This window comes from Oxyura jamaicensis, chromosome Z, assembly GCF_011077185.1.
Source record: "Oxyura jamaicensis isolate SHBP4307 breed ruddy duck chromosome Z, BPBGC_Ojam_1.0, whole genome shotgun sequence".
Lineage (NCBI taxonomy): Eukaryota > Metazoa > Chordata > Aves > Anseriformes > Anatidae > Oxyura > Oxyura jamaicensis.
Window position 1 is genome coordinate 81,582,190 of NC_048926.1, and position 18,022 is coordinate 81,600,211.

General features: G+C 37.4%; 1 protein-coding gene across 2 annotated transcripts in view; it reads right to left on the reverse strand.

Annotated features, from left to right (window-relative positions):
- TTC37 (tetratricopeptide repeat domain 37) overlaps positions 1-18,022 on the reverse strand; it is a 48,673-nt gene that overhangs the window by 12,765 nt on the left and 17,886 nt on the right. For both annotated transcript variants that reach the window (XM_035310873.1, XM_035310872.1), the window contains exons 15-32: positions 17,057-17,236; positions 16,141-16,265; positions 15,443-15,696; positions 13,606-13,708; positions 12,642-12,818; positions 11,505-11,649; positions 11,260-11,338; positions 11,082-11,143; positions 10,895-10,951; positions 9,727-9,795; positions 8,168-8,242; positions 7,412-7,553; positions 6,148-6,241; positions 5,482-5,559; positions 3,988-4,112; positions 3,050-3,173; positions 1,477-1,695; positions 580-652 (exon numbers count right to left, since the gene is read on the reverse strand). In XM_035310873.1, coding sequence (XP_035166764.1) covers positions 580-652; positions 1,477-1,695; positions 3,050-3,173; positions 3,988-4,112; positions 5,482-5,559; positions 6,148-6,241; positions 7,412-7,553; positions 8,168-8,242; positions 9,727-9,795; positions 10,895-10,951; positions 11,082-11,143; positions 11,260-11,338; positions 11,505-11,649; positions 12,642-12,818; positions 13,606-13,708; positions 15,443-15,696; positions 16,141-16,265; positions 17,057-17,236 — 2,181 coding nt within the window. The remainder of the gene's footprint in view (positions 1-579; positions 653-1,476; positions 1,696-3,049; positions 3,174-3,987; positions 4,113-5,481; positions 5,560-6,147; positions 6,242-7,411; positions 7,554-8,167; positions 8,243-9,726; positions 9,796-10,894; positions 10,952-11,081; positions 11,144-11,259; positions 11,339-11,504; positions 11,650-12,641; positions 12,819-13,605; positions 13,709-15,442; positions 15,697-16,140; positions 16,266-17,056; positions 17,237-18,022) is intronic.

Below are 18,022 nucleotides of genomic sequence, written 5' to 3' on the forward strand. Positions count from 1 at the left end.
CCTACAGGCAATTCTCTTTGTAGAGAATTATGTAGAGATATTCAAGATCAGAACTTATCCACAACTTGTGTTTGTAAATTAAAGTTTCATATAGATAAGGATTTGTTTTCAGGTGCTATTTCTTCTTAGATATTTGACATACATTAAGGGAATGAGTGCTTATTTGGAGAAGAGCTACTATTAAATACAGAAGCAGCGAAGAAATACTGGGTAATGAAATAAGTAAAGTTGAATGCAGTAAACAAATTCAACATACATAAAACCTTTTAAAAAAATGTATATTGCATACATATATAAAAATCGCTTTATATATATTATATACATTTGGTACAATCTTTTCTTGATGAAATACTTCTAGTACATTTAGTCTATTTCAAGAAGATAAGGTTCACTATGCTGTTAAGGACACAAATAACTGGATAAGCTCAAAATGTGTTTATATTTAAAGTTCTCATGTTAACTAGTGAATGCAATATGTACTGAAGCATGGTGCGTTTTAACCTTTTTCTTCAGTTAAGAAACAACACATAGTACACCCAGGTTATAAACAGTACGGACTTACTCCAGTAATGCACTTACTTTTGCCTTCTGTAATGTATACAGTGGAACTAGTCGAGACAAAAGAGACCACAGAGCGGGATTATCAGGATTACTGGGGAATAAAAAACAAGCATATTAGATTATCTGTTTTAAAAATGAATCCTGTCTTCTGTGCCTTGTAGGCAGCTGCTGTAAATACCAAATAGATTTTTTGTTTTTAGAAAGAAGATTAAATGCAGTTGTAAATAGATGTGTCTAGTAATTTAAAACAAACAACACTGGTATTATAGTACTGGCTAAAGAAATAAAGTGTTTAATATGCAAATTGATATTAATGGGAAGAAAATGGACAAACTCGAAGACTACAAGTTTGGTCCTCATAGTCTGAGGAACGAGGAATTTTAACTGCAGTTTTGGGGAAAAACATTGTTTGAAGCATAGCTTATGAAATCACCTTGAAAGAGTGTAAGGTGTGGCTTGTTTAAAGGTAATAATTAAAATTCCCCCTTCCCATAATGCCTAGGTTACTCAAAACATTTTTAAACTCAGACATCTGTTTAAGGGAATGAACTGCTTCAGCTGCTACTAAATATTAAATAAAAGCCCTAAAGATTTTCTTAATTGAAAGTTCTGGTAAGCAAGATGAAGAATGCTTTTATAGCATAGTGAACTGATCTAACTACCAAAGAGGCCACCAAAACAAAAACAGAAAAAAAACAACATACGAGCCATGAAGTTTTTGCCACTTGATACCTTAAGTCAGGCAGAATAAAGCAAACTTCTGTCTGCTGATTCTACAATCTTAAACGAGCCACTTTCATGTTTGAAAAGCTTTCTTGTTTAAGAGAAGAATGCTGCAAATGAGTTTTGCTTACTAATCAGTATCAATAAAGCAACACATTTATGAGGCAATCTAAATATTAACAAAATACATACCTATGTATTGCTTTTGAGACTTCTCTCTGGACTGCCACGGTTCTACCTTGTAATGCATAAACAGCAGATGCAATAAGGCACCTTTCATAAATTCCATCTTTTCCTTTCTCGTGCTTCAGTAATTCTTTTAAGGCTGCTGTCGCAAGTGTAACGTCCTGCTTTACCAGTCCTAGAGTGCACAAAGCCTTCAGACTTTCTGTACTAGGTTCCTTTAATGAGCTGTTGAATCAGAGGGAGATGAGACATTATTTCAGAGCAGAAATTAAACTTACCGTCAATACTACAGTTCTTGATGGTTTTGAGTCCTCTTGCTCCCATGTATCACCTATGATATGCTGAAATAACACTATGAGATGCTGGAACAAGCTAGACCAGTAAATTTGAGATAACAAGATACAGAAAGTGGTTGTGTGCCATTTCAGGTAGTGTGCTACACTCACTAGTTATTAGTTAGAACTACTTGGCAGGGCTCCAACGCATTACCTGTCCTTTAGTAGCACCCACAGAAGGAATGTCAAAAGAATGTCTAACACTGAAACCTATCTACTTTTCCTGAAGACACCTGTACTTCTAACTCATGTTGTAAGTGAGTAGCAGTGTGCCTATTTCCAATTTTGCAACAGAAATCCAGGAAAGAAAAAGCCAGAAATGAGCCTGCTGCATAGAACTGCTCCTTCACTTTGGCTGTTCTGAGAAATTAAACCTTGTTTACATCAAGATTTCTTCAGGTGACCACAATAAGGTTCCTAATAAATAGGAATCTTTAGATAAATAAACTGTAACTAATAATCTTACATAATTTCTGCATTTGAAAAAAAAACACAAGATTGTGAACATCCTATTCTATATTTTGTTTTCAGTCCCTGGCAAAAAAGAAATCCCACCAGCAGTTACATGCAACCTTGAAGAGCCAACACCAAGCACGTCAGCTGGTGGAAGGGCATACCTCTCCCATGAGTAAGAAGAGTTACTCTATCACACTACCTACAAACTCATTACCAAAATCTCTGTGCTAAGCTGTCCATCAAGAAAGACGAAAAAAGGAATCTTCTTGCTCAGTGCCCTACCTAGGCCCTTCAAGTTCCCCTGCATAAACTCCCATTAACGAAGAACTATGATTAGAATGTACAGGTCTCTTTTCTTATTAAAATCCACTGTATAAATTTGCAACATTGTTCTTCAGATTTAGATCTGAACGTGTTCGCTGTAGTGTTACTTTTCTAAAGCATTTACTACTTTTTAATTATTATTTAAAATACAAATGACTACCATCATATAGGAAATTCTCACTGTCGATGTTAAGGACAAAAATAGAACTCTGCAGTGAATAATAGGATGTACCAGCTCCCTGGCTAATTAGTTTGCTAACTCATCAGTTACTCAGGCTTTAGCGTAGTCTTGAATCTTCACTACTTCAGTAACTTCATGAGTCTTCTGGCGAGATAGGGACTGTACAGCCATTACTGGAATTCTCTGTTGACAGAATTGATCCTGAGGCCCCCAACAAAAGTGACTTTTTGGTTTTAGCAGTACAATAAAGCATCATATACTGGGTGTTATTCCCTCCACTCACCATTTAAACAGTAGCGTCTTTGCAGCATCCACTTTGTTCTGCTTATATTCTATTATTGCCAAGGCAGTCAGGATATGTGCTTTATCTTGTTCAGAGTCAGCAACAGACAAGGCTTTCTCATAGGCTGGTAAAAAAAAAAAAAAAAAGAACAGAAGAAGAAGGGAAGAAAATACCTTGTTCATAAAGCCTCTGGAAAGGCACAATATTAATACATACACACACACACAAGGCACTTTGGTTTCAGGTTCACTACCTTTTCAGGCCTCACGTCATACTGTAGAACACACAACTAAGACATTATAAAGCAAATGTAGGTTGGAAAATGCCAGGGTTGTTTACAGCATGTTTAATATGTAGGAAATGGAAATAAATCTGAGAAGTAGTGCAGGGATAGCTAGAAAAAGGCTTAATGAGTGCAGTTTAAAGATTCCCCTATGACAGTATATTTATGAAACAGTATTTGAGATAGGCAGACAACTCCTGTCAAAAACAGAGTTCTTTCAAATGCTGAGCTGTCTGCTCTACTGTGAGTGCTTACTGCACTGATAATTCAGTACACCTCTTTGTGAAGTCTCACATCTCAGCTGTGTAGAACATGACAATATGGCACCTATTTATTACTAAAGCTAAATAAAGTGTTTTGTACACCAGTCTCCTACCCCAAACTGATTTTCCCAGGAAAGCCATTTCATGATAGTGAGAGAAGCTAAGAGCACAAGAGGTTAATGGACAAGAATTATAAAAATGTAGCTTTCCTTCGTACATTTGAATAGCTCTAGCATTCAATAGCTAAATGATTAAAATAGCTATATAATTTGTACTTATACACTGGGAATGAAAGAGTGAAATAATCTCAACTACAGCTAGGTTGGTTAGATGAATAAACTTTGTCATTCTAAGAAGTGCCCTGTAGTGCTTTGACTTAGGCAGATGTTTACCTTTAATACTTTCTTGTAAGAGTCCTTTCTTGAAGTAGGCTAACGCTATCCCCACAATGCCATCAAAATCAGTTAGAGGTATTGATGTATAAACCTCAATGGCTTTATCACATTCACCAATGGCACTGTGAACAAAAAAAAAATAGTTAGTATGAAGGATGTAGCAAAAGCTGTTATAAATCAGAAATGTTGTCCATGCAGCTGAGCATCCTGTTTTGAACAGCAGTTGTAAGCACACATCTGGAAAAGTGCAGGACTAGGACAAGAATGTGCAATATTTCTTAACCTCCTTCTGCTATAGCAGTTACTCTCTCCAACTACGTGTTGCATGAAAAACGGTTGGTGGGGAAAATGTGCAGAACTGTATGCTATATGTAATATAACTGTAATATATAATATATAATTGTAAGCTATATGTAAAGATCTAGCTTAACTGTCAGCACAATGGAATAGGGAGGGAGAGTAGGAAAATCACAAAGGTGAAAAAACAAGAGAAAAATCAAATGAAAGCATGCACGTGAACACACAGGCAAGTGTACATACACAAATAGATACAGAATTCTTGTTCTAAGGCCACTATGGAAGAAATTATGCAGGAATATATTATTAGAACTAGTTATTAGTTATTGAACTTTTAGTCTTGTGTAAGTTGCACACAGGAATCACCATGCATACAGTGTGGATCTGAGACTATGGAAAACCAAAGAGCTGCTTCAGAAATCTCTGAAATTTAAGAATGAATTATTACATTATCACAGCCTAGGTATTCCAGTTACATGCACATAAAATTAAGAATACGTTAAGTTTCCCTATAGCACTGACAAAATCTAATAAGCAAAACTTGAGCCATCTCACATCAAAGAACAGTTTGAAAGTCTTCATCTGTTAACACTGATGCCCTTGCCTTCCATCAGGACTCAAAGCGAATCATGAGGTCTTTTCCAACCTTAATGATTCTGTAATTCCATTAAGGGAACTCAATTGTGTGTAGGGTTGCAGCAGAAAGGGTCAGCAGCAGAAAGTTCACGTGCATACCACATCCTAACCACGCATGCTTCAGGTCGTACAAGTGAATACAAATTCAAAGGGCAGGTAGAAAGGACTTCTAATAAACCTTAAAGCAGCTATCTTATTCAAACTAGGCATATTTGAATCCAGAGTGTGGAGAGCCTAAAAAACAATTTACCCTGGAGACTGTACAGCTACATTGTTTAGACTCTATTTAAGGATCAAACAGAGTGCAAGGGAATCACTGATATGTTATAAACTGCCAGGAGGTAGAGCAATTCCTTTAACTTGGTTTTGATACAGTACCCATTTCTGGAGCACATACAGAGTTCAGTCAGACCTGTCTACAAGTAAGAATGATGCTTAATAAATTATTTTCTCTGTCGACATTTCACCATTTGGCCTCACACAAGTTTTTCACCACTGCATTCACTACATCCAAAGCTGAAGCTAGGGGCTGGGATAAGTATGTCAACAAACACTTACCACAGTGATCTGCCATAGTTTTGCATAGCTATATTGTATTTCTCAGTATCCTCAGAGTTTTTCAGTAACGAAGCGGCCCTTAAAATAACCACAATTAAGAGTAATTACCATAGGACTACAACATGAGTATTCTGACATTAGTTTTCAGAGCAGAATGGACAAGTGTTTTACACAGAAATCTTTTTATGCATAAACAGAGAAAGCACAGAGCCAATCTTAATAAAGTTTAATGCACCACCAAGCACGCTCTCCAAACATGGTTTCCTTCACCTTTCCTAGAGGAGGATTCCTCTACCATTTGAAAAGAAAAAAACTTGATCAAAAAACAGCTCAAAAAACAAACAAACAGAAAACAATAACAACAAAAAACACCACAAAAAGAGATGCATGGAATTAGCTAAATGTCCTAGTAAGACACTCGGCCTTGGAACGACTTTGTATCTCCTTGTTACTTGTGTTCTACCTTTCCAAACTTGATATAAGAACACCTCCACATCCCCCTTGCAGTACAGTTAGTTGAAAATAAGGTTGAAATACAAGGGTTGAAAATAAAGTTGAAAATAATGAGTTGTTGTAAATAAGGTTTACTGCAAGAAAAGAAAAGCCTTTATAGAAAACGACAACAAGGAGCTTCTATAAGTAAACATTCCAGTATGTATAACTCACCTCTCATAAGCATCTTTTGCCTGGCTTTTTAGATCCATATACTCATTCAAGTAACCAAGCATCGTGAAAGCAGATGCATCATCTGGATTTCTTTCTAGAAAATCAGAATTGACAATATAGGAGAATGTAATCAGAAAGAGCTGTGAAAAGTATTAGAAAAAACACTGCTACATTGATGTTACAGTACACATATATATAAAAAGCACTTTGCCAAGTGGTTTTGTCAGTTGCTCACTGGAATTTATTTGACAGGCTGCAAGCAAATAAAGAAGACATACTAAGACCACAACATGACATCAGGCTAGCTCAAAAGTGTTTCAACTCTTACGACACTGTATTGATGTGCACAATATATTTTATTTTTTTCAGCCCACAGTGTTTTGTTTTGGTTTGTGGTGTCCTTTTTTTTGGTAATGAAATACTAACTCAGCTTGTACTGACTCTAGTAAGATCCTAGTAGAACCTTATGGTTTATTTTATTTATTTTCACTACTTTATTTTATTTATTTTCACAACACTGAAAGGCTTGTCAACAGCTAAAGTTACCAGCTGCCATCTCAATTCTAACAGTTTTCCCTAGACCAGAAAGGGGAACATAGGCCTTTCTGGAAATCTGCTTAGGGATTTTACAAATGCCTTCTCACACTTACTCATTTTAAGTGCTTGTAACTTAGTTTGTAGCTCTAAATATATCAGCAATGGATATATATAGCCCAAGGATATATTTACAGTTAAGAGATGCAGATTAAAGAAAATCCACACTGGCTCTATCCACCTTCTGAGCTAAATATACACAAGTTTACATGGAGGCTATGCTGGCTTGAAACCATGCCCGGGAAAGTCTTCTGTCTCTTACTGAAGTTTAACACTATTGTGTGCTTCGGGTTATGAAGTTTTACAGCATCCACAAGCATCCTAACATACGGCACACAGGCAGAAAAGCTAGCAGCTATCTGCACAGACATACAGGTACACTCAAGTGAAGTCAAATACCAGACACCTGATGCCAAGTATAACAAGGCTCTGGTCCTCACTGTATTCAGTTTCTGAAGAGAAGTCTGGTAGAATGATAGAACTCATACCCATTTTGTTCCAGTGCATTAATAAAAATCAGTAACCAATTAACCCCATTTTGTCTGCTTAATTTACAATACAAAAGCCTAGTCCAGCTGAATCACTCTCTGCCAAACCTTGTACACAAGTAGGCATTTAATGCATCTCTTAGTCAGGCTTGGCAATTCAGAAAGGCATCTACGTTACCTACCTGTATATTTGGTCATTACCGCCTGAGCTGTTGGAATAGCATTCATTTGAACAATGTTGTACAGATATGCCTCTGTATTTCTGTTGCTTTTATCCTGCAGTGTTGAACAAACCCAGTGGGCATAGCCTTTTGCTCCCTCAGTCTCAGGAAATAAAAAACACAGACATTGAGAGTCATTAAACCTGCTCAAATAACACTGAAATAATTAAAGATCATAATTCTTTGTTTTAACACAATCTTGACTAAAAGTCTACATAACTTAAGCAGTAGAATAAAACACTAAACTGGAATGCTGCAAACAAAAATTGTCCTTTGGGCAAAAAGAACTCTCATATTTACATATCGCTTATGACATACTGAAGGGATGACAAATGAGAAAAGTTTAAGAAAATGTAAAGTCCTCCACTTTCTTAGAACCCAGGGTACTGGCAGTATCCTTGCTCTTTCCTGTTTATGTCTCCAATTTATGCCTTTGATCTCTGTCCAGTTCTGTGGAACATCAAGAATCTTTTTTTTCACAATTTATGGAGCAGAGTTCTTGGACCACTGAGACTAAAGCACTTAACAAAATAACTGCTTGCCATTCAGTGCCAGTACAGGCCAGGAACACCAGCATGGAATTCAGACAATCCCATTTGGAACAAGACCTTAGCTGCCCCATCACTAAAGAAACCTTTCTTTTTTTTAAAAATACATCACCTAACTAGAGAGATTAGATATGAAGAATCTTCAGTACAATGTAATTGTTACACTTACATGCATACTAAGTTCAGTTGTATGCCTGAAGAGATCCATGGTATCATAGCTGCCAACCGTTTCCGCAATAAGAGCCTACATAGAAGCAAATGTTTCTGTGGTCAGGTACTTAAAAAATTATGACATTGACAAGAACCTCAGTACACATTACTTCAGGCACATCTTAGGTAATTAACATGAAAATAAATTATGTTCTCATGCTCTCGAAGAAATTCTGCGCTGTTCTCTTGTGACTCCACCTGAAATACTGCATCCATCTCTAGGGCTCCAGGATAAGGACATGCACCTGTTGAAGAGGGCCCAGAGGAGGCCACAACAACAACCAAAGGGCTGGAGCACCTCTCCTACAAAGAGAGACTGAGACAGTAGGGGTTGTTCAGCCTGGAGAAGAGAAGGCTCCAGGGAGAGCTTACAGCAGCCTGCCGGTACCTAAAGGGGTCTACAGGAAAGCTGGGGAGGGACTCCGTCCGGGGGGGTGTGAAAGGACAAGGGGTAATGGCATTAAACTAAAAGAGAGTAGATTTAAATTAGATGTAAGGAAGAAATTCTTTAATTAGAAAGTTGTAATGCACTGGACTGGGTTTCCCAGAGAAGCTGCTGATGCTTCCACCATCCTTGGAAGTTTTTAAGGCCAGGTTTGATGGGGCTCTGGGAAACCTGGTATAGTGAGAAGTGTCCCTGATCACAGCAGGGAGTTGGAACTGAACGAGCTTTAAGATCCCGTCCAACCCAAACCACTCTCTAAGAATAAAATGAACACTACAAAGAGGACATAAGTAGTGTCCACTGCATCAGCACTTGACACTCAAGATGTTGGGCAGCTACTTTACATTTTTCAAGACAAAGACTTTCTTGCACGTTAGTTCCACTTATAACAACATATGACAGGAGCTGAATTTTGACATGATGTCAGCAGTCGTTCCTTAGAATCCGGTTTCAATTAGATATTATTAGCAGGTCAACAGCATGGGATTATTGAGTGCACCTACAGCAATCACAAATGAGTCATGAGTACTTCTACTATTCACAGATGGCCTCGATACCAGTGGGAGCATATCCAATCTGCAGTGGTAGGTGGAGGAAGGCACCTCCCAGGATGTAAGAGCTGCTTTTGCACCAGGTACATTAGAGACTTACTGTTTTTAACAGCAAAGATAGAAAGGGGACACTGAGAAGTGTGTTAAACGGTGCCATTAAATGAGACAGTCATACAGCAGAAGCCAAAATAGCTAGCATCTTACGAAGATGGTACTTTGTTAAGAACACTTAATAATAAGCTTCAGAGCACAAAAGTGATTTTTAAATAGATAATTTCTTCTACAATTCACAATTACATTAGCCACAAAAACATTTATTTAAAGATACATGATTAATGTAGCTTCCATTATATACCAATACGGAAGAAAAGGGTCCCATCCACCCCCACGGGAAGCAGCTGCTCCCTCTACTTAAAGTCCTATGAGAACATGCTTAAGTGCCAATTCTTAGGATGGAGTGTAAAACGTCTCTTGCACTAACAACTGGTTTTGGTGCAACGTTAAGATTTTTTCGCATCTTACCTGCCCAATCCAGCACAGTAGGTAAGAGGGCTCCAGAGACTGGGCTACCTTGAAGGCTTCATGAGCTTGCTGCAGAACCAAAGATAATGATGCTATTCAACTATCTGGCATGGTAACAGATCACTTTTGAGTATTCATAGTTAATATGCAGTAGTATTAGATTTTCATGAATGAAATTAGGTCACTACTAAAAAATATCTACTCTGCTATACAGAACAACATATCACCCACAAAAATTAACCAGTTTAGTCTTCTCAAAAGTAAAATATAAAACTAAAAATATTTACAAGATCAGAGTTCCTCTCCCTTCCAAATACAATTCCTCCTCCTTGTTCTAAGAAAGAAGCTAGATTAACTGTTGGAACAACTAATATTTTTTAAATGACCCTTTTAGAGGATCCAGATTTTGAAATTTGCGTTTCTTTCATGTAAACAGTTTGATACATTCTGAAAATTGTTAAACTGGTTACCATCCATAAGTCATAATTTTCCCTCAAGATTGCACATTGTCATTGTTCTTCCCTTAATGTGGCACAAGGTGAACAAAGTCCTAGCCTGAGCAGTCTTAGCAGTAAGGAGTTTGTACTATTAAATTATTTTTACTAAAAATAAAGCTTGACCATCACATTACAGAAATTAAATAAAATTGCTGAAATTCTGACCAGCAAATAGTATAGTATGTAGTTTTCGGTGCATAAAAACCCTGGACTTCACTTAACATGTATTCCGACTTTTATTCAGAGAAGCTCTGAAGGTTATACAGAACCATGGCGAGTCATGTACCATATTAATGAGCAGGAAGTAGCTACCTACAGGAAACTCAGAAACTCAAAGTTTCAGTTTGCGGCTAAAAGAGTTCCCGGTCAAACTTGCTGTATGTTGGTTTGATTCAGTCCTTCTGAACAGTTGCTATTGCACTTTGTCATTTGGAGATAGACTTCAGCAATTTAGAATAAGTTCACTTAACTGCATCCACTCCAAAACAAATACTTAATTCGGGTGACTCAAGAAAGATGCTGATTTTATTTCATTCAATGCAAGTATGCTTTTTGAACCTGAGAGGTACACTCTCCACTGTTAGCCCACACTCTCACCCTACTATATTCCCCTAGGAAAAAAAAAAAGTGGAAAGGGAAACCATGTTTGAGAAACAGGAAAAAAAAGGTACCTCGATGTTTCCAGTTACTAGATACAAAACCCCCAAGTTGGTCCAGGCAACAACATTCTAGGGAGAACAAATACAAGTTAAAACCAAGGTGTTATTGCTGTAATCTAAAAAAAAATGACACAGCATCAGGGGAAGAAAAGTTTCAAATGCCCACTTAAAACAGATGGCAGCTGCCTACAGCACTTACCATTTGCTCAGCTTGAACAGATTTGATGAACGAATGTTGAGCAAGAGCATAATTCCCAATAGCTGGGGGAAAAAAAAAAAAAGGAGAGCTAGTTCTAACTGAATTTCATAAACACCATTAGTCAAGTTGCCTTCTAATTTAGAATATTATGCAGCTAGGGGTCTCACTAAAGACTTACCACTACAGGAAGCAACTACACCAAGTGCATTCCAATAAAGATGATTTTTGCTGTCAAGCCTCACAGCTTTTTTGAGACACTGGAAGAAAATCAGATGTGCATTGAATTACTAGATTATAAAAAAATAAGATTTTATGCACTAACTTATCCAGAGATTTAGGTTTTATTAAGGACAGAGAGGTTAGGCAGAGGAACACCAAAGTGGATTTAAGCTTTAAAGAATGCAACAGAGAAACAGGCAGTACCTGTAAAGATTTCTCTAGCAGTTCACTGATCTCATTCATGTCAGCATCCACTGCTGTGAGGTGCTCTGCTTGTCGATAATAATTTATTCCAAGATCACACCATATGTTAGGCAAAGGCATCAATTTTAAAGCTCTGCCGTAACACCTACAGAAACATGAATCACACAAGCATTATTCCGAGCTTCCCTAACATGAAGAACAAAAAGCTGAAAAACGCTTGAGTGCTTAAAAACCCAAACCAAACAAATATGCATAAATACAAACAAAAACAGACAAGAATGGAAATCCTGTGACAACTAATTTTCATTCAGACAGTTATCTTCACAGAATCCATCCTGGTCTGTATTACCCACCACTTGTGAAACTATAGATGTGCAATACATCAAAGTTATGTCAGGTGCAATATGCATATTTTTAATTAAAACAAACATCGGCCATTTTCAGAGTTAATCAGACTTTCCCTAGGAAGTATTTTGACTACACATGTCATTGTTGAGATTTTCTAAGGAGGTACATTTCCAGCCTGTCTTAACTAACACATCCAGCTGCACGAAGCTTGTAAGGAGCCACAGAAGAGGCTACAAGAAAACTGTAATTATTTCTATTATCTCTAGCTCTATTATCATGAACTTCCAGGGCCTGGAAAAAGGAATTTCGTCTTCCAATGTAATTTCGTCTTCCAATGTAATTTAGATCCCATAACGAGGGCTTAAATTGGTGCCAGTTTTGTATGAAAGAAGTACAGACATAAAGCCTACAGTATTATCTTGGACTTTAATAATCCTGGGAGAATGGGCTAACTACTACTGCAACCACTCCATTTAAAGTAGCACAATTTGTTGAGTGACAGACATGATGTAGCCGTGCTCTGGAGACAGAACCAAGGAGAAGAGCAGATCCTAAATGAAGTGTTGAGAGCCACTGCAGCAATCCAGGGATCACACCCTGAAATGAGTGGTATAATATGAAAGAAGAATGAGACCCTCTTTACCTCCTCATTAATCTTCACTAAATATCCAGGTGATAAAGATCAGCATTTGTTTCATTTTCTAGAAATAATACAGTCTATAGAATTTGAGATTCTGTAATGTGCACAGATATGTAGAAGAATTTGACAGTAAAAAAAAAAAATATTACCTTCCTCCCAGTCTGAGCAGCTCATTTTTCTTCAGCGTCTGTTTGCCTTCGTTTTTACCCAGAAGCAATCCTAGAACTTGAACATTCACTTTGGCTGGTGAAACAACATGCACACTAGTACAGGTATCTCCAAGCAGTTTCCAAAGGGAAGATATATCAGGACGCTGCTTTGTTGCCCTGTAAATTTATATTTAAGAAAACCCACAAAATATCTGTTCAGACACTGCAATACTCTTCCTTGAAAGAAACTACCACTTTGAATAGTGGCACAAACTCTAATTAATCGATGGGCCGCTTGATTTTTTTATTATTCTGTTTTCTTGCTACTCAATCTATAGTTTTAAAAAGTTAAAAATAATCATAAAAAGAGAAACTACGAAATGCTAACTTATTCCAATTTTGTGGAGACTAAGAGTCTGTTCTGAAAATTACCTGTTATCTATCAAAACATCAGCTGACAACACTAACTTTTGCATTTCAGAACACTATCATTTATACTGCAAGACATGAGACATCTGCAGAAACCTAGCGGACCTTCTCATATACCAACAATTATCCCAAGGTTCAATTTAGGCCACTAAAGCATTCTGTCTGATAAGCAGAACAGTAAGATTGAGGAAGGCAAGCTACAACTGCCTCTCATCCACCATTTTTGGTAGAAGTTTCTTTCCTTCTACCCATATACACAGGATGACAGCTGGAGCGAACTGTGTGTGACTTCACACTTGTGTTATAATCAAAGGACTGTGTCTTTAAACACACACAAAAAAAAACTCTAATTACCATTCACTCTGGCAGCCTAAGTCCACAATGCATTATTCAAACCATTTTCACTAAACACTTTCTTCTACATTAGAAGCCCTGTCCATTTGATTTAGTGTAACTGAAAGTCCTCAAACACTTAACTCTCTTCTTCAAACCACAAGCCCAGTGGACATCAAATAACAGAACGTTTAGTACTAACCTTATCAAAAATTCAAGAGCCTGCTCTATGTAATCCACAGCCTTCCTATCAAGATACTCATCAAGGGCTGATTTTGCCAGCATGAGATAGCACTCACCAAGTCCTGAAAGAAAGACAAAATATCCTCTATGAAAACAGATGCTTCCATGTTACTGCTTGATAAAGGAGGTGGGGTGGTATGATGAAAGACTGCTCCATGTTACGCTTTATGCCATACATATACTATACCTAATCAAAAAAATCCACAACCAAACTCACTCTGTGGCTCACAAGAGACTTTGCTTTTACTTTTACCCCTTCCTCAGTAGCATGAACTGTAGAATAATCTGAGTATTAAAATAAACTTGTGTAATTATAAAAAAATATAGCATTGAAACTTTGGGTTTGTTTTCAAGAATTAACTAGAGCACTCATGCGAGAGGTGCTCTGCACTGCTACGTCTGACAGATATAGTTATATTCAGTTCACACTTCAGTCAAAAACATTAGCAAGTCATTGCCAAATATAAAAAGAATAAATAATATCAAGGTAGGAAAAATGGGAAGTTTTTTTTCAGAACTGGCTGAAACCACAATTATTTAATCCTGTTCAAGAATTTACTTCATATGGAAATAAATGCAATTAAAGAAACCACATCTAATACCACCATTTTTATTATTTCAGAAACAGCAAGATACTGCCTGAATTATACTCTTTACACTGCTGGTATCTGCAGTGACTCTGTCTGACAATAAGTCACTGGATTTGAGCTTCGTTATTTCTCAGTATTTTTTTCACAATTCTGAACCTACGTTCCTCATGCTTTAGTCCCCTCTATATCAAACCAAAACTCAAAGTAGGTACCATCTCCCTTTGCAGATTTTGACAAACAATTAACATCAGTAACATTGTGACAAACGCAGACCATGTGAAGTAGATGCAGCCATTCTGTGAGACTCTTACTGTGCCCTTACTAGGTATTTGTTTTGACCACACAGAAGTCCCAAGGACACAAGCTCTTCAGATGTCAAAACAGTGAATAAACTTATTATTCAACAACATAAATAAAAAATGCACAGAAAAGACACATTCAAGCAACATCAGTATGTTCTTCCCATTCTCTTGAGAATGCCTCAAGACTAAGAGGCATTGAGAACATGAACAAAACAGTTAGTAATTGGCTATCAACATTTTATATACTCCCCATGTTACATAACCTGAGAACAACAGATCACTTTCACTACGACCAGGACTCCATGCTCTACCGTTCGACTCTGTTCCCAACTACTTACTAAAGAAACCTGCCAACTGCTACATCTAACACTTGTGAGACCTCTCTGGATACCTCACTACTATTTTTAATCAGTTGAAGAAGCTCACAGGGGTCGGAATCACCAGGGTTAACACAAAAGGTGAGAAACAAACAGTCAGGAGGAGCAGCAGCAGAAAATAAATATAGCCCACCTTTTTGACACAGAAGCCCAACTCCACTGCCTGTTCAGCCATTCAGCAGTGTTTGACTGCTTAGGTGAGGCTGAGCATCATCAGCTAGCATCCACTACATAAATTTTCAACACCTCTACCTATTTGGCTTGGTAGTTCCATGGGTATAGTTACCTTATTTACTTGCTTGCAACAGTAATAATCACTTCTGTGCATCATTGTTCAACAGTCTTCATATGTTTACAAGCTATTACACGCTGTCTTTCATACATGTGAATCACAGCATTCTACACAAGCAAAACCATCCTTTATGTATGCAGACCTAACTACATCAGACATCAGAGCCTCTTCATGAGACTCAAGCACTAGAGGTAGAGGGGGAAACACCTAAAATTTTCAGATTCAGACACATTACCTTTCAATGCAGGCACATACTCTTCTGTCTTCTTTAAGATTTCTTGATAGGTAGCTATAGCATTTTCATATTTGCCTAGAATCTGCTCAACTGCTGCAGCTCTGTAAATGCTGTATACAAGCTCGGGGTTCAGTTCACTGGCCTTCTTGAAGGCTTTTAGAGCTGTTGCATAGCTACCTCTGCCAAAGTAAGCCTCCCCTAGAGACTCCCAGCAGTTGGAATCCTTTGGATCAGCCCTGAGAGCTGCCTGCAAACTGAAGATATCAAGATTTAATTTATTTTAATCAAATGTGATACAAGTTAACAAAAACAAATTATTTCCTTGCATTATATACTATCAGAACACAACCACACAATTATATAGAACTTTTAGATATTGCGTAACAGTGTTTTTACCTTCATAGAACACATTATAAAAGTTTAGGCATTGTACCTAATTTTGGCTCATTATTCAGTGTTACAGTGTCTATGACAAGCCTGTCACTAGGCTTGTTAGCATGGATCACTGCTATCATGATAAGACTGCATTGTGCTAATTCCAGAACTGGAGGTAGATGCAGCTTGCTAAGACCCATTTCCCACTGTTTAGTTCAGGCCATCTTGTGATTAGCTAGCTTAGTAACAAAAATCATGAACATCAATGACTGTTTTACAGGGATTTACAGAAAACTGCTTAAACCAACCACGAATTCTCTTACTCAGCCACTGCTTTTGACGGCTGACCAGTTCTGAGGTAGTAAAGTCCACGATGAAGCCAGGCCCATTTTATTGTACCAGCATTTGCTTTTTCAGTTACTTCATTCAAGATTGACAGAGCAGTATCCTAACAAAGCACCAAAAATGCCACATTAGTAAACAGCTGTATCTAAAGAAGAAAGTTATTGTTTAAGAAGAATACTCCCAAATCCAGCAAACCATTAAACTGTCTAACTTGTTAGTTACTGTAATGAAGAAACATTACATGGGCTTTTTAAAGCTGGCAGGCTGAGTGGCAGAGTAAAGGAGGAAATTATCACATCTGAAGATGTCATTATTTCTTATGTACATGCCTTCACAAATAGGCAACTTGATTTTTTAACTAGGTAAGGTTACACGTCTTTGCAGTAAATCAGATACTCAGTCTGTTTCTCCAGATATTACAATAGTCTGTCAAAGTGTGGGCTGCTTTCTTGCTGTAATATCAGACTAAGAACTTTTTATACAACGCTTTGTAAGAAATATTTGTTTAAGATGCTCCGATTACTTTGTATGCTTTTTCTGAAAGGAGCAAGGGGGAGGATGGAGAAAGAAATGGCACAAGTTAAATATGAAGAGGAAACTTACTTTCCCTTCATGTAACCTACTGAAAAAAATCCTCCCATCTGAATCACATATGTGATGACTACAACGTTATGCTTGCTTCCCCCACCTTTCTCCCCAGATCGGTTGAAATCAGAATTGAAGCACAGAGTTGAAGCAGATACAGTTATGAAAACTGCTAAGCAATGACAGAATATCTATTTTTTTTTTGAGATTTTATTCTCAAATACTGAAGAAACCTGAAGTGGTTGCTCAAAGAGCAGGATTAACAGAAAAGCAAGACACCCATTAGCCAAGGCCCTGAATATGCAATACCATGTCTCCAAGTTCCACACTCAAGTCTACAGCTGCCGTTCCAGATTCTTCATCAGTTCCATCCAGTTCAAAAGCCTTTTTATAGCAACCGCGAGCTCTACTTTTGTCTCCAGCAATGTCTCTGTAGTAGTTACCTAAATAACAAAAGACACTTCCCAAGTAGCTGTCCAATTTTGCAGCCTATAAAAAAATATGAACACAATATAAGAGCACCTTTTGAAGGATTAACAGATGGACAGGTCCTGTGATAACTACTTGTACAGTCTCTGCTTATCAACTTATTTAAGCATCATCTGTGAGACATCTGAGTATTTAAAGGATTACTTGAGCTTTAAATATTTGCAGAATCTGCCACAAACCTTCTGTACAAAACGTTTTGTGCCATGAGTACTAACAAGCTAGATGTGTTGGGAACAAACAATTCCATACCGCATCCCATCATTTTTACGTTCCACTCAGTTTCAGTCATTATACTCATAGTCATACGATATTATATCACAGTTAACTCTAGCATTTTCTAAAGTTTGAGTTCCCTTTTTAAGCACATTTGGCAGATTTGTTTATGTTTAAGAAACCACAGCCCCCAAGCAGCATAACAACAGCTATGACAATAATAAAAAAGCTCATATAAAATAATTTAGAACTAAGACTATTGTTCACTTCGGATACATTGCCCACTATACTCTGCTGCTAATGAATTGTAAACAGTAGGCGATCATATGAGTTGCCCATACCTGCTATTAATTTATAGTGAATTTACAATACCTAGATTCCTATTTTGTAACTTCCAAATTCTCAGCAATGATGTCAGACAATCTTTTGGATTACATTCTTATCTATGTGCAGGGAAAAAGCCACAACCAGCAAAAAACAAATGATCAGGAAAAGCATATAAACTAGTTGGGCTTTGCAGGTTTACGTCTGTGGATACACACTGAAACTTTAACACCATTCTCTCCCTGCGGG